The sequence below is a fragment of the Miniopterus schreibersii genome (genome assembly GCF_964146895.1).
Source record: "Miniopterus schreibersii genome assembly, chromosome: 1".
Lineage (NCBI taxonomy): Eukaryota > Metazoa > Chordata > Mammalia > Chiroptera > Miniopteridae > Miniopterus > Miniopterus schreibersii.
Window position 1 is genome coordinate 116,153,507 of NC_138101.1, and position 17,416 is coordinate 116,170,922.

The 17,416-nt window shown below is 41.8% G+C and overlaps 1 protein-coding gene across 11 annotated transcripts in view; it reads right to left on the reverse strand.

The window, feature by feature from the left end:
* Positions 1–531: 531 nt before the first annotated feature.
* Positions 532–17,416, reverse strand: part of SVIL (supervillin) — a 239,753-nt gene continuing 222,868 nt past the window's right edge. For all 11 annotated transcript variants that reach the window (XM_081141603.1, XM_081141599.1, XM_081141601.1 and 8 more), the window contains 9 exons: positions 14,326–14,477; positions 12,006–12,111; positions 11,163–11,370; positions 9,494–9,627; positions 7,429–7,584; positions 5,470–5,613; positions 3,844–3,968; positions 1,605–1,760; positions 532–1,505 (listed from right to left, as the gene is read on the reverse strand). In XM_081141603.1, coding sequence (XP_080997729.1) covers positions 1,419–1,505; positions 1,605–1,760; positions 3,844–3,968; positions 5,470–5,613; positions 7,429–7,584; positions 9,494–9,627; positions 11,163–11,370; positions 12,006–12,111; positions 14,326–14,477 — 1,268 coding nt within the window. In that variant the 3' untranslated portion in view covers positions 532–1,418. The remainder of the gene's footprint in view (positions 1,506–1,604; positions 1,761–3,843; positions 3,969–5,469; positions 5,614–7,428; positions 7,585–9,493; positions 9,628–11,162; positions 11,371–12,005; positions 12,112–14,325; positions 14,478–17,416) is intronic.

The following is a 17,416-nucleotide window of genomic DNA, read 5'->3' on the forward strand; positions in this document are numbered from 1 at the left end:
GTGACTGCCCAATATCACAGAGTCATAAGGTGGTGGGACCAGGAAGGGGTTACAGTCCCATGGTGGGGGCACACAAGTCAGTGACCATGTTTATTAAGGCAAATGTTATCCAATATGTTAAACTTAAACCAAAGGGCAGGGCAGTAACAGCTTATCACAGGTTTATAAAATTTGTTCGAACTATGGACCTGGGATTTTAACAACACATGAGCTTGTGAAGAGTTTTCTGGTTCATTTTAAAGTTTTCTAAATGCCTTATATATTCGATATTTAAAAAGGCACCGAGATCCTGAATTTGAGACATAGATATAGTTGTAGATAAAGAGCTGTTAAAGGATGATTTGCAAAAATATGTCCTTAACATAGGACTTAGAACTAAGTTTATGGGTCAAATGGCTATTTAGTCTTATGACCTTGTAAAAATCTTGCCCTAAATGCAATTTAAAAAGCAAATACTATTTAATAATGAAATATTGGTACTAGGTTAACATTTGCAAAAAACATTTTTCAGAAAGGAACATGCTTGGAATTCAATGGGAACCAGTCAATTAAATTGCTGTGTTTATTCTGAAGCTTTTATTTTGGAGTCCTAGATTGCAAAATGACATGTTTAATGTTTACAATAGGCATTAGAAATTAAGATGTTTTTTATTTCTACTATTTTAGAGTAAAATTGTAGATAATGTTCCAAACCATAATCAAAAAATGCAGAGCAAACTTGTATGTATATAAACTGTACATAAAAACAAGGCACTATACATTTTGGGGAGATATTAAGGTAGAAAGGTGAACTTGCACTGATTCCATACCAGGAAGTGCACATTTTCTGTTCATTTTAGCACCGGAAGCAGCACTCAGAACAAGTAAGACCTAATGTTGAAGAAGATGTTCCAAACATGGTGAAGACACGTATTGGCCGCAGAGCTAATTCCACAGAAGCAACTCCATCTACCTTTTAATATTACTTTGACACCCCCCAAAATCTTAAAAGTGAATGAATACATATTGCTTTGTTAAATACATATTTGATTTATATGGTGTTTATATAAATATATATATTTTAGAATCCACAAGCTATCAAAATAACACTTTATAAAGAGAACTGCTTAAAAAAAATCGGCAATGCGGAGCTGGAACAGGAGGGCAGTGCTGTAGCAGCCACTAAGGAGCGGCTGCTAAGCTGCACCTACGGGGTTTTTATTAATGATACCTGCTGAATTGCGGAAAGAGAGTTCCAGAAGAGTTCTCTTAAACATTTACAAAGTACACAACTCCAGGACAAGCAGTAGAGCTAATAACTTCAGGTTTTGAAACCTCTGATTAAAAAATATTTTTTAAAATACCAGTCCAAAAAAATATCCATTTTCTTGGTCCAGTGGTATTGAAAGTGACAACAGGTTCCACCAGCATCTCTCCATTCAGAACAGGCCTTTTGCTTTCTTCAGGTTCACCTGCTTCCAGGCGGGCAGTGCACTGAATTCCTCTCTTGTCATGTCTAGTGCAAACTGGGAGAATCGAGAGAAATGCCCAGCGGTTGAGGAAGAGGGCTCCCGCACCAGCCCAGAGTGTGGCTTAATTGCTACCCCACCTTAAGAAACACTTACCTCAAAGTCTTCATCAGTGAGATAAATCTCAAGCTTTAGAGGGTCCACTCCCTCAGGCAGTGGCCTGGCTAGGAGATCAGCCAGTGGATAAATGGTTTTACAGAGCTTGGCTAACACGTCTTCCACAAGGGTGATTTGATTCGAAACTTCTGTATCCTAGAGAACAGGATGGGCAGAGTGAACTCTGTGTCCCACATCTCAACGTGCTGTATCACGTGCCTGCAGATACACAACCCTGTCTGGTCTGCATGCCAGCCTGGAGACCCTCCCTCAGGGGGAAACAGGGCTCTAAAGTGGAAAGGAATTGATTTTAGGTATCTTCTCACCCTGCCCAAAGTGTCCAACAAATCCTGTCTCAGGGTTGCCTCAGAAAAAAAGATTAGGGAATTTCATCTGAGTGAATTATCACATAAGATTATTAAATTTGAAGTCTAAACACCAGAAGCATCCAAATAATGATGCTTGTTTAACAATATTTAAATATAATTAGCCTTAAAAGGAATCACACTCCCCTCCCAACATGGACCAGTTTCTTAATCCACAATAGAAAAAGAAGGTAAGAAAATGCATCTAGAATACGCTGGGGTTGAATCAAGATTTTTTTAAACCTCTGTGTGCATTTAATCTGAACAGTTTATTCAGGTAAATATCTTCCTCAATTAAACTGGATCCCAGATTGGCTGCCTTCCTGGTAGATATCTAAAATCAGTGGGGAGAACCGGGGGGCTTTGAGCAATTCCTTTCCACTTTAGAGCCCTGTTTCCCCCCGAGGGAGGGTCTTCAGGCTGGTGTGCAGATCCGACAGGGTTGTGTATCTGCAGTGGGGGAATGAATGGCCAACAGTGCAGCAATATCTAGTATAGACTAGTGGGTAAGAGGTAGGTTTCAGAGCCAGTATGAGCCTACGACCTGGGGCAAGCTGCTTCCTGCTTCTGTGCCTCAGCTCCTTCACCGGTAAAATGGGGATAATAATATGATTAATCTTACTGGACTGTTTTAAAAATTAAAGGAGAAATCAATGTAAAGTGCTTGGAGCAGTGCCTGGCACAGAGCGAGCTCTTAGTGAATGTTCATTATTACTACAACGTGCCGACGTGAGAAGCCAACTGTTCACTGGCCAAAAGCCCATGGGCCTGTGCAAGGCATTGCACAGTCCACCGCCAGCCCCCAGTGATCAAGAGTGAATACAAAGTGGCTATGACTTCTGGCCATGAACTTAGACTGCAGCGACAGTGCTCCTATCCCTAGAGCTTTGAAACTTCATGAATCGCATGCTTACTGTGAACAGAGCCTGCTCACTGACTGTGTTGGACAGCAGGCTGCCTGAGCCCTCCCTATGTAGATGAAGTCTGTTCGGCCACAGAGGGAGTAGAATTGGCAGTGATTCTACCATTATACAATATGAAACAGGCTCTCTCTGTGGTTAAGCAGCAGTGAACTTTTCTTGTTTAAACTTATTCAGACCTCCTATAAAATGCACTCATGCCATCTCTGCCCTTCCCCAAAAAGTAGTGCTCCTACAGAGTAAGAAAACCAAAACGAACAGACCTACAGATCTATTACCCACCCAACCAAAACACTCTTGGAACTGCTGTTGCTAGCAATGTTAAAAACTCATAAATTAAGAAATTCTATATAGTTGCAGGAAGCTTCCTTTTTCTGTGCAGATGGAAATTATAATATTCTGGTTCACAATATTTTTTGGTAATAGAGATGCAAATAAATGCCTCATGTGATAATACCAGGTGGTTTTATAAAAGAATATTAATGAGATAGTGAGCAATACCTTATCGGGAGTGATTTACAATACATTCATTCACTTAGTTATATGCATAGGTTAATACATCTAGGAGTTACTCTGTATCTCCTTTAATACAAGGTCAATGTCTGAAACATGAGAGCTTTGTTGTGCTTCATGTGGTCCTTTAGAAGCAGATTTTTAGTGAACAGAGTGAAGAGCTTTAATTTGTGGATATCTTCAAAGTAATTAAATTCACCTTTGCTTTTCAGTTTTTTAACTTGAGTATTATACATAAAAAATTATCAAAATACTTCAATTGATTTCTCCTTAGGCTTTTCTTCTTCCTAAGCTAATTTGACATAGTCTTGTTTACATGTTGCAAATGAAAAGCCATGTTCTCACTTTGAAAATGCAATTGGATGCTTTTCCCCAAGGGAAAGTCCACCCACAAATCCAAAAGGCAGGGATCCACCTTCCCAGGGAAGGGGGCGTGCTCACCATTTCTGTTATCTCAGCAATGTCCTCTCTGTGTTCCCAACTGGGAAACATATTGGTAAACGTCAGGGGCTCCAGACCTGCGTGGATCAGGTAAGATTTGGGTGGCGGCTTCTTGATATTTTTTCCTGTGGTTACACAGAATGCAAGTGTCAGTAGACCCAGAGTGGGCCCAGAGACCCTGTCTTTCTCTGACTTCCCTTGAAATCTTTTCTTCTCTATTTGGATCTCTTGACTTCATGCTTAAAATCGAAGTTATGAGTAGTTCATAACACATGGGTGATGTTTATATAACATGTTCATTTTATGCATATGATTGCATAAAATTACATGTACTCCACCTGACTATACTGTTTGAACATGACAAAATGTGTCTGGGTCTCTGGACGGGAGAAAGCCTCTCTCCGTGCTTTTTCCTTCTTCCTGCAGAAATATTCCTAATGCAGCATTAAGTTCAATGAGAATTAAACAGCTAGTGACAGTATTTTATATGCCACTTTAACTTAAACATTTTGTGGGAAGTTTAATAAGTTATTTGTTACTAAAGAGCTTTTCAAGAACAGAATCCATTGTATACTTAGTGATACTAAACTAATCAATAAAACCTTTAAAATTCAGGTAAGAAATTAATTATTGGCATCTTCAGTTTATATAAAAGTCCACAAATTTTAGGTGGACATTATAGTGAAAAACCATGAATTGACTATAGATATTTCCTTTTAGATATCATGCTAAAAATAATAATGAATGGTAACAAAGTTGCCACTGGCTTTCCACCGTTGGGGAGCTTTCTACTCCCCGACAGTGTGAGGCTGTGTGTGGAGAGTGTGCAGGTGGGGGCCTGAATATCCCACAGCATGATGAATCCTGAGTGCAGAGGATTTTAACCAGTCCAGGACATTTCGCAATATAGGTGACCCTGAACAATACAGGGGGTTAGGGGTACCAACATCCCATGCAGTCAAACATCAAAATCCATGTATAACTTTTGACTCCCCCAAAACTTAGTTGTCCTTTAATATGCACAGGGTATTGATTCTAGGACCCCCTCACAGACACCATAAACTGTGGATGCTCAAGTCCCCTCTATGAAATGGTGTAGAACAATGCATACAGTCGGTCCTCCACATCTGTAGATTACCAACTGCAGATAAAAAATACTTTCCGATTCTCAGTTGGTTGAATTCCTGGATATGGAACCCATGGATATGGAGGGCAAACTGTATAGTATTGAAAAAAATCTGTGTATACCTGGACCTGTGCAACTCACACCTTTTTGTTCAAGGGTCAACTGTGCATACAACCTTTAAACTCCAGGATAACAAGTTAAATGGCTTCATAATATAAAAAAGAAAAATGAAATCTCATTCATGTTGGCAGTTGAGAATACACACATCTGAAAATCAATAAGCCTCAAAAATTAAAGGGAAAGAAAACTGGTTTTATCACTGTCTGCCAGGCTTCTTCAAGGCTGGTTGGCGCCCTTAGAAAGGGAAGGCCTGGTCTGGGACTCTGACCAAGTCTGCAGAAAAGCAGCTGAGCACCAACTTCTGAACGGATGCTGGTCACTGTACCTAAGGGGTTCCTGGCTGGCCGGTCCCCCTAGCCTGCTTCCTGCGGACGCCTCACCTCTGCAGTACTGGAGCACGGTCTCCATGGCGCTCTTTCTGTCGGAGGCCCAGCGAATGCGGGCGGAACCGGTGATCTTGTTCTCAATGGGCCACCAGCCTTGCCAGAGGTACACCTCATGGTGATTGTCAACAAGGAAAAGTGCTGTGAGGGTGAGAACAAACAACCATCAGAAGCTCCTTCATGGACACTTCCAGGTCACTCTTCCCTAAATCTAACAGATGTCTTCCCTCCAGGCTGCCTCTGTCAGGGGGAGAATCCCCTTGGCAGTTACATTCAGGGGCAAAGGGAGGGTCTTTTGAATATTAAATCAGTAAAGGTCTCTAGGCAGAAGGAGGTGGCACTGATGGTGTGGGTCTCTTTCCTTTCCTCTCCTCATCTCTCCTCCAGTCCCTTCTCCCTGGTCTCCTCAACTGCAAACCTATCAGTGGGCCTCTAGGCATCTACAGAGTGCTAAGAATGGAAGGGATAATGCGCTTGCCACTCAAGGGGTGTTAGCACCATTTATCTCTAAAGAACATGAATGACAAGGCGAGTACTCCATGCTTGCCCTGCACTCACTGGTGTTCAAGCCCACGTATGACTGCTTCGCAGGTGATGGAAGTTCATGGTTTTTAGAGAGGAATGAGCCTAAATTTTGTGTTCCTCACTTTTTCTCTTCATCAAATCATCAGCCTGCTCTTACTCCACATGGCAAAGGGCTCTCACTTGCTAGCTCAGCTTGCCCTGAGTCCTAGCATACATTTCAGGATTCTGTAAAAATCATATACTTGAAAAGCCAAGTGGAGGTTAATAACCCATCCTGTGCCATAGGATGAAGAGGGTGGGGAGCAGCCTCCCTTTTTTAAAAAATATGTTTTTATTGATTTCAGAGAGAGAAAGGGAGAGGGAGAGAGAGATAGAAATATCAGTGATGAGAGAGAATCATTGATTGGATGCCTTGAGGATCCAGCCCACAACCTGGGCATGTGCCCTGAGGGGGAATTGAACTGTGACCTCCTGGTTCATGGGTCGGCGCTCAACCGCTGAGCCACGCCAGCAGGACATAGCCTCACTTTTTAAGACATTTGCTAATATAGCCCACAGTATGACATTTATACCCATCAAGCTTTTAAGGTGGTGATCTGGGCTGCCAGTGGCAGGTGAGGTTCCTGGCTGTGGCTCCAGGCTCTTGTTATGGGAGAGGGAGAAGGCATGAGTGCAGGGGCGGCCGACTTTAGGCTGGACTAGAGAGAGGGTGGGAAGGTCTATAAAAACAGCCCAGTCTCCAGGGACTGTGATTGTCCCAACCAGAATGAGAGCACAGAGGTTCTATCTAGAGGTGGTGGTCAAGTAGAAGCAGACCTGACCTTGGGTGAGAGCCACGGCTCTGCTGTGCAGCCTTAGTACGGTGGACACTGTTCTTTGCCTAATTCAGCAGATACTCTCAACTTCCTGCTCTTTGGCTACTTGCTTTCCCAGGTTCCCTTGCAGCTGGGGTGGCCATGTGACGGAGCTCTGGCCAAAGGGATGTAGGCAGAAATTTGCTAGGGGCTTCAGGGATAGAAGGGAGAGACGTGGCCATCACTGCCCTTTTCCCTACCACCTTCTTTCTTTCTTGAATGAAAATGTGATGGCTGTGGCAGGAGTAGACAACTGGGGACCAGGAAGTAAGAATACTGAGGGAAGGCTGGGACAGCAGCAGGCACACCAGGCCTGACGCTGCTGTGCTCAACCTATTCCAATAGATGTACTTGGGCGCGTTAAGTAACGGAGCCTCAGTTTCTTATAATGTATGGGTGATGCCACTTTTCTTTTGGGGTAGCTGTGAAGATTAAAAGAGATGATATAAAAAAAAAGTTCTAGCAGTGTTCTTGGCAAATAAAAACTGCTTAATAAATAAAAAAGGGAAATAAAAAGGCTTTTTGGAAGGTGTATCTTCTGCTGCTCAGCACGACCACTGCGCTCTGGGGGCCGTACCTGGCTGTGGTGCACTATACAGATCTTCCTGCAGGAAGGGCATGGAATTGACCACAGAGGGGTCTCGGGCAGGATACATGAATTCCGTGGCTGTGAAATCCCCAGAGGAACTGCTGAGGATGAACAGGCGGGGTGTGAAGTTAAAATTTCCAGGATCTTGGAAAGAAAAGAGAACAAAGCTAAAGACAAAATATGTACCAAAGTATATTTCAGAAGGATTGGAGAATTCATGTAAAACACAAAATAATCAAAGAATTAGTATATCTGAACTTGGAGGTAGAGAAGGACTTTTAAATCATAATTGCAAAAGAAGTAATCAAAAGAGATTTATGCACTGATAACATAAAAATAAAAATTACATTGCCAATAAAAAAAAAAGAAAAGGTAAGTGACAAAATGGGAAATAAGAAAACTTGTTAATATCCTTAGTACATCAAGAAATTTAGTGAAAAGATAAATATCTCAATAAAAATATACAAAAATGCACAAATAAAACATTCATCAAAGTAGAAATACAAATGTTGAATAATTCACATAGAAAGTGTTTAATGGTACTACTAATTTAAGACACTGAGTGAAAACCCCCATCAGTGTTGGCAAGGGTGGAGCAGGTCATGCACTGAGTCTGTGCTGGGAAACAGGCTCTTTTGTATACTGCTGGTGAGAATGGCCTGGGTAGAATGTTCTGTGGGATACAACTGGTGATACAGCAGTTCCATATCTAGGAATTTACCATAACTAGGAATGAATACAGATCATTATTTTAAAAAGTATTCACAACTCTATTTTTATATAATAGAGAAAAATTGGAAACAACTCAGCTCTCTAAGAGCCAGGTTAAGTAGAAAATGTCATATATTATAGAATATTCATGGAATGCCCTGCAGACATTAAAGTCTAAATATTAACAACTTGGGAAACTTCGCAATAAATTAAAGGGAGAAACTAGGTTATAAAATGATATGTATAATGCTATCCAAATTTTATTTATTTATCCTCACCTGAGGATATGTTTTACTGATTTTAGGGAGAGGAAGGAAGGGAGAGAGAGGAACATTGATGTGAGAGAGAAACATCAATTGGTTGCCTCCTGTACAAGTCCTGACCAGGGGTAAGTCCACAATCTGGGTATATGCCCTGACTGGGAACTGAGCCCCCAACCTTTTGGTGTAATGGGACGATGCTCCAACCAACTGAGACACACTGGCCAGAGCAAATTTATTTTAAAAAAATGTACATATAACATACAGGAATGTTAATTCTGGTTATCTTTGAGAGATGTGATTATAAGTAACTTATTTTCTTTTTTAACTTTTCTATATTTTCAAACATTCTCCATCATCAATATTCATTAAGTAAAAAAAAATTATATAAAAAATAGAGGAGTTATGTGTACAGCCCATTGCTGCCAATCTTGGGAAAGTTGATTAACTTCTCTGTGCTTCAGTTTCCTCATCAGTAAAAATGGTAGAGTGTTTGTTGGGTAGTAAGAATTAAATGCATTAATGTCTATCAAGTGCTTACAGTGCCTGAATCATCCTGCCTAATAACGGTTAGCTTTTCTTCTTATGTTAATCTGCATTTAAGTTGATCTTTACATATTTTGTATTTGGTGCATTTAAATACAAAACTGACACAGTCTCTCAGTTAAACCCCACTCCTTTCCTGCGCCCTGGAAGCTGGCCACACCGAGAACATCTTATTCCATAGGTTCCCACTGTGTCACCGCTCATCTGGTTTCCTGAACTTTTCTTCTCCTCTTCCTCTCAACCATACCTACCTCCAGCTCCATGTAAAATGCTGTGTCTCTGTGGAGCTGGATGTGAGTTTTCCTGGTGGAAATAATGTTATTTTTTACTCTCAACCTCCTTCACCTCTACCTCTTTCATGACACAAAATTTTTATTTGGCATTATAATTAGTCATGCATATTATTTAGCCTTATTGGGTTGTAGGCCCATGAGGACCTCGCCTAGGTTTAATTCATTGTGTGTTGTACATAGCAGGTGCTCAATAAATATGTATTGAATAAATGAATGACCAGAGGCTACAGAATGTGGTATTACCTTGAAGCATGCAGTCGTAGGCTTTCCTATCTCTCCTTCCTAACGCGTCCCAGAATCCCAGGGGCTCAGAGCCTTCATCACACTCATGTATTGTCACTTTGCTGCTACTATGCAGTCCTGCTTCCAAGGGGCATCTGTATGAAGACAATCATTTTTATTAAGCTTTGGAAGTACTGACAACACAAAATTACCCAAGGCTAAATCTATAGGTGAGTTCACCATCTCTCTTCTACTTTCTAACTAAATCAGTTCTTAGTAATGAATAAAAACATTCTCTGTGGCATAGTGGCTGACTTGGCCCTTAGAGAGGAATGTACAATTACATATAATCTGTAATGAACAGAACATACATTTCTATATATAATATACATATTTACTCTTCCTGGTCCTCTCCTGCTGGAACCTAAGTTTCATGGGGACAGAGACTTCGATTAGCTCACTGGCAAGTCCCTAGTCCCTAAATCTCCCCTTGGCACCAAGTAGGTGCTCAAGAATTTTTGTTGAATGAGAATGAGTTCTTTACTCTTTTGTTTTTTTCCCCTCAGGGGTCCAAGTAAATAATCTGATGGGCTGTGAATGCCTTTGGATACTTTACAGAACATCATTTATCATCCCTCCCCACTCCCTGGCCTTTGGGATGGTGTTTTGAGGTGCAACATCTTGCTTCACAGCCATCTGGGTATTGACAGCTCACTTGCTCTCATTCTCTCCGCCCCCTCCGTGTAGTGGTAGGTTTGTAGAGCAGTCACAGGGAAAACAGGCCCACAGTGCATTGTTTTGATACCCAGAGAATGGATTTTACCAAGTTGCACTTTAGTGGTATGTTGTGGCCTTGGGAAACTCCTCATTTTTACTGTATAGATGTTACCAAGGTCCTCCCAGTTCTGAGGGAATGCTGAGCATCTCCTGAACGACTGAAGGACACTGGGATTTCTTTGGCTGCTTGCAATGCCCATGTTGCACGGGCTGCTAGGAAGTGCAGCACCCCAGTGGCAGACTGCCTCAAGACAGGTGACCGGCCAGTGCAGCCCACTCCCAAGGTCCTCGCTTAATGCAATAGCACAGTGTGATTTCTCTACGTAAGTGGTCAATGTAGGTACCTGCCTGGGAGAGGAACAAAACCCTGCGCCTGGTGTGCTCTGTCAGAACTGCCTCAGGGATCGAATAACTCACTGTCAGGAGGCTGCCTTCGAGATTGCGGAAATACAGTCCTTCTCTAAAGAGAGACATCTTATACCAAACTCTTCATTAGCTAAATGCTTTTAAACATTCCACTGTTCTGACAAAATTAAAAGTCTGAAATTCTAAAAGATATTTGAAATTTGCTCTAAATAACAAAGGACTTTAGGCTTATAATTCAACAGCTGAATCATATCAATAAAGAAACTAAAGTACTTGTTGTGGTCCTTTCCCTCACCCCTCACTCTGCCTTTTATTGAGGCAGATAAATCCTCAAAGAGTGGGAGAAGCCCTCAGGTTGGAGGTTTTGGCTGAGATCTATCAGACCTACTTGGAATGTCAGACCCCGACAACGGTCATAACTAACCTTGGTGAAGTACTGTAAGCACACTGGGACATCCACTAGGAATCCTGGAACCCTTCTGGCCTTCGCCTGCACATCCCACAGGCAGCCCCTTCCAGAAGAGACCCTCACACCCACAACACTCACTGTTCTTTGATTTTGTTTGCTGCAGTCCTTCCAACCTCTTTTGTGTGGGCTTGGGCTTTGCATCCATGCCAGAGGTAAATGAGGGCTTTATTTACGTTGAGAACAACCATGGACGTCCTGGACCTCAAGCTACTACAGTGACAGGCCACTTCCAGCAAATTTCCTTCCATGGGCACTTCTCCTCGCACACAGTACAGCCTCCACTCACCTGCAGGGGGCACCAGCAGCACAGGGTTAGGAGGTGTGCTACACCAGGAGACTGGCCCTTGGGATCCCTGCTCAGCAGTTCACATCAAGCATCATTCAGTGACTTAAGGGAAGGGGAGGCTGAGGCCATGAAAGGTCTCACTGCCAACCCAGAACACAAATCCTTTCGGAGTTAGAGGGTTGTCAAAAGTTTATGATGCAGAGATACCATTTTTACAAAATTTATAAATGCTTAGGTAAGTTACAGAACAGACATATTTTAAAAACCTCTAAAGCTAAGGTTTTGTTTTGTTCTTTTTGGATGCTGGCCAGTAAAAATCTCATAATTTATAATAGAAGATCCACTGATTTTTTTTCCTCCTAAAAAGAGACATAGTTACTGTGATGATTCCCTTTAAGGTGAAGAAATCTTCCAGCCTCCAGGATGCAGCTCTGGATCCTGGGGGGGGGGGGGGGGTGTAGGGGGGAGGAGAGGGTAGAGATCCCCATAAAGCTGCTCTATGAGGCAGACATCAGCAAACTTTCAGTGGTAAAGCCACGACCATATAAAGGGAGGCTTAATTTAAACCCCCATGCCTATAAAAATATCTTCCAGGAGAGGAAAAAAATCTAATTAGAACAGTAAAAGTGACTCACTTTGTGCATTTTCTTCCTCCTCTTCCCGTCTCCCGGAGTGCACCACCATCCCCCCTTGGAAACACTGCAGGAAACAGGGGGGCTCCTTTCCCTGGAGAACCTGGACCTTCCAATGTAAACACATTAAAATAAGTAACCTGCATTGGTTTTCCAAAGGCATAAAAATTATACTCCCTATTGTAGAAAATCTGAAAAAAAATACAAGAAACACAAACAAAAGCCAATGACAATACTATTATCTAAAGATAACCACTATTAAAAACCTAGTGTATAGCTTTCCTTGCAAAGTATTTTTCAGATATATATTTTTTCCAAACAAAAATAGTATTGCTGTTTTATGCTGCTTTCTCCTCTGATTTTTTCACTTAAAAGTCTGTTATCAAATACTTTTTTAAAATGTGAATTTTGATATTTAAATGGTATGTTGTGGCATAGCTGTAACATGACTGCTATAAACACATTTTTAACAAAGTACACCTCTGAGCAATGAGAATGACTAACCACCTGACTTAGTAATTCTGAGGGAAAGAACTGTCTCTTTTGTAACCTTCGCAAGAGTTTAATCACAGCCTGTGCCTACCAACCACGGCCTCCCCTCCCCTCCCCTCTTCCATGGGGTGTTAGCTGCACCATAATAACGTCAGGGTTGAGTGAACTCACACTCACTTTGGCAAGACATGTTCCCTTAAAGAGGACATTGTTTATGGAGGCTGGCAGTCGGGGAGCACTGAAGGTAGGAAGCATTTCTAACCATGAGTTAAATTATCAACCTCAGGGCCCATTTTGTATAAGTAAGTGCCATTCTGTGGCAGTGTTTTATATGCCTAAAGTGATTTTCCATCTGTTGGATTGATAAAAAATGAAATGCTTCAACTAGAGAGATTAAGACTCAGAACTCTAAAGATGATTTTGAGGGCATTCATTCATGGTCTTTACAAAAAAAAAGGCATCTGAAATTACCCATTATTATGAAAGATGAAAATGCAGTGGTCACTAACGACTATTGGTAAAATATAGTCTGTAGTAGAAGAGGACTGGTTCTTAAGAATCTGGAAAGCTGTGTGAGTTTGCTCTGTTTCTGGAGAAAGCTCCTCTGTTCTCTCCTCTCCTGCTATTGTTCACTGTTCACCCAAGATAGTAAAAGTATCTGTACATGGTGTCATGTTTCTCCAAAACCTCAGAGTCAGCTCTTAATTACTGGTACTGAAGAATGGAACCCGAGGCACTACACTACAAAGAATGTCTATAAAACCTTGGTTGTGGGTATTTGCCCATTACTATGTTGGCTCTGGGGTTATAATGGCGATGGGGTTATAATGGCGATGAAGACCAGAACAGATATGGTCTCTTTCATGTTTGTGGGGAAAGACAGATAATAAATAAGTAAACAAAACCACCATGCAGTTTTACATAGTGGTAAGTGCTATAAAAAAAATAACTCATTGGAATACAAACCTGAATCATATGGGTCAGAGTTACATACAGGTTCAGGGAACGTGTTCTAGACAGGGGTAATAGTGCAAAGGCCCAGGGTGGGCAGGAAGAGGTGTATCTGAGGAACAGCAGGAAGACTGGAGCAGCCAGGGCCTGCGCGAGAGCAGGGAAGGCTGGAGAGCTGTGCAGGGCCAACCATGAAGGTGCTGGTAGACCACGGGTAGGCTGCTGAGATTGTAGGCCAAGTGTGGTGAAGAGCAAGGGGGTAACATGACTGTCCTGGTCTGGAAAAATCACTCGACTACTCTGAGGAATGCAGATGTTGGAAATACTAATTTTTACATTAATCTCTGAAATCTCCTTAGGGTATATTTATGTAAGTGGAATAACTGACTGAAGTTTATAAGCATTTAAGGTTCTTGAGCCAAAACTGTTTCTCAGGATGGCTGTTTCAAGTTACACTTCCAGAAGAAGCATGCAGGGTCCTCACCCCACTGAGCCCTTGCCAACCCCAATCCAGCCTTAAAAAAAACCTCTACCAAGTTTAGAAGTGGAAAATATCATCTCTTTGTTTTATTTGCCATTCCTTGGTGATTAGTTTTAAAAAAGACTCATTGGCCCTTTGTCCTTGTTTTGTGGATTTGCTATTTGCAGATACAACATTTTGTTGAAGATCATGTTACAACAGGTGGGCCTTCCTGGCCTAGTGGTGGGGGGAGAAAAGTGAGGCGCAGCCTGAAGTCTGGAGAAGCTGACCAGGACTAAAAGTATGTTGCGTGAGTTGTCTTTGTTCATTAGAATGGGGCCCTTAGGGGACCAGGCTACACACGGTAGGGTCCTGGCAAGGCCATCTCTCATTTCTGGTGCAGCACTCTTCAGGACATACCTGGGCACCCCTCTCTTCATCCAGCTCCACTGTCATCAGAGCTGACGTGCCCTTCTCACTCACGGTGGACTGCCGGCCTTGCCAGAAGAAGTAGACGCACTTCTCTTTGCCAGCCACCCTTATGGAGTGCTCTCCCTTCTGCCGACTCCCCACTGCAAACACACAGAACAGCAGAGGGAAAGATGAGTGGCAAATAAGACAAAAGAAGGCAAGTGCTGGCTCTCTGAGGGCAAACAGGAGAGAAATAGCTTTTGGACATCAGAGCTGAGGAGAAATTATTCATCACTGGAGGGGAAGTAAATCATACTTGCAGGACAAGAGGAAACCACCTCTTCCAGCTAACTGATCCTGCAACTCCAACCCAGAGAGATGTGATCTGACAGGCACCCTTGATGCCCTAAGATAACACCTGCCATCCTAGAGGAAGGAGGCAGACACTCCAAGTGTGACAGAGAAAGTGGTGACACCAGAGTGGGACCTACAGCAAAGACACAAGCACATTTTCCGTATTATACTGCTCTTTGGCAAAAGATTAGCTGGTAGAGAAAAGATACTGAAAACAACAGCTGGGTCAGCTTTAAGCACAAAGGAAAAAAATTAGTCTGTTAAAACTATTCTAGGGAAAAAAACACTTGGATGTCTCAAAGTTCTGTCAGAAATGGAAGAGATGAATTGCTGACATATCACTTTCATCAAATAATGTGGGATTTAAATATCTGCCACCAGGGCTGTCTCCAGGAGTAAGTGCTTGTTATCTTTACAGTTTGGTGCCTTGCAGGCATTTGATACATTTAGCAGCCCACAGAAGGCAGATCTCACTGAAGAACAGTCACAAAAAGTTAATTGGTCAAGTGGCTGTTTTAGACAGTACTTCAGACCTCAAAATCACTATCTTTAAGGATGATCTCACTCTAGACTCTCCTCATTCATTTGCTCAACAAATATTTATTGAGCACCTACTATGTGCCAGATAACTCTTTAGGATACTGGGGCTACAAGGATGAGCAAGATAGACACTTTTCCTGCTTTCACTCTAATAAACAAATAGATGAGCAAGATCCTCTGAGACAGTGGTAGTGATGAGGAAAATAGGCAGGGCGAGGGTGAATGCTCAAGGGACTTCCTGTGGAAGGCAGGCCTTTCTGCAGAGGTGGGTGAGTGGACATCTGAATGACAATGACTTAAAAGGCGGAGCCTTTTAGACTGAGAAAGGTCAGGAGACCAAGTTCTTGACTCAAATGCTCAGTGGCTTAGTAAGTGGGGATCAGCAATGGAAGGATGCAGGTGGTTTTAATACCCATTACGCTCCTTAAAAATGAATAATAATAACTGGACTCCCTGCTCTATATTACCTTAATTTTTCTCAGTTCCAATCCTGTTTACCAAATCACAGCTGTCCTGAGGTTCGAAGGTAAGAAGAAAACTTATTTAAGTTCTTAAGAGGTGAGAAGCAATATTATTTATTTATTTATTTATTTATTTATTTATTTATTTATTTATTTATTTATTTACCTGTTAGCAAAGTACTCAATAACAGTTCATAAATGATTATAATTTTTTAAATATATCTTTATTGATTTCAGAGAGAGGAAGGGAGAGGGAGAGAGAGATAGAAACATCAATGATGAGAGTCATTGATCAGCTGCCACCTGCATGCCCCCGACTGGGGATTGCGCTTGCAACCCAGGCATGTGCCCTGACCAGGAATAGAACTTCGATCTCCTGGATCCTAGGCTGAATCTCAACCCCTGAGTCATGCCCGGCGGGGCTAATTCTTAAAGTATTTTGACTAAGCACAGCCTTTAGAGCAATCTACTGTACACCTGGAACTGGTCAAGATTGTGTTTTTATGTGTGAAAGTGAAATAGCAATCATCAATGAACAGATTATAAATGTCCACAGTTAGGTTGGAAGGTACTTGATTGAAATTTATGCTGATTTAGATAGGAACAAAGGTTTGTCTTTCATTAGCAATCTTCAAAGTAGTGAAATTTGGTGGTGTTAATAACTAGATTATAGGGAAAAGATATATTAATAATAGATCACAGCAGTTGATAGCTATCTTGGGATTTGTTAGCACTTAAATACATTGTGTAAATATATAGTCATGCTCAATAACCAGTTTTATATCCTAACATTCTGAAATGGACTTGCGTGTATGTACCTAAAATAGAACTGTATTTCTTTAAAAATATTTCATAAAACAGACTTTTCACTAATTTTTCTTGCAATTTTCTTCAACATACTCAAATGTAACCCTATATACAACTTACTTTTTGAATTATTTATTTTTAATTTTAGCAAAGGAAAAACTGAGCTTTTATTAGTAAGAACTCCTGAACTATAATCATTATAGCCTTGATCAAATGCCTAATTTACAGTGTTGATGCCCTCAAAATACTGTCAAGAGTACGTTTGTTAGCAGTAGTTATATTTAGGAGTAATAGAAAACTGAAATATGAAGAACTGCTTATGGTCAAGTGGTCTAGAGCAGAACCCCATTTACCGACTGCCTAGTTAGAGGAACCTGACCAGTATCATGCTCCAAGTGCCCGACCCAGCATCAGTGGGCATCTCAAGCAGCTTGTTTCCTGACCTTTGAGGGCACAAGCCATGCCATGCTGTCCCTGAGGTGGTGACTAGGGAAGGACCCTGACCCACAGAGGCTTCTAGCCTCCTTCTGTGGAACCCAAGGAGTTGGCCTCTGTGTGTGCCTGTACTAAGTGGCCAGTATCCACTAAGAAGATGATTGTTCCACCTTTATAGCTGCTGCTTTTTGCTGAGCCTGTCCCAGAACATCCTGAGCTCGGAGTTCAGTCCTGTTTGCAGATGCAGCCCTTGTGGGGTATGAGTGATGAGGAGCTGGACTAGTAGTCACCAAAGGACCAGTGCTTCCAGGAGGACCAGGGCATGACTGCAAATGCCATGGGTCTAAGCTTTTCTGCTCCCAGAAGGATGGTCTGGAATTTGAATGCTCCCCACTCTAACTTAATTCTCTAAAGCTGGACCACTTCAAAGTTATAACTTTGCTCATAAAAATACTGCTGGATCTGGCTGTGAACTGAACACACTGTCTATTGGGAAGAAATAC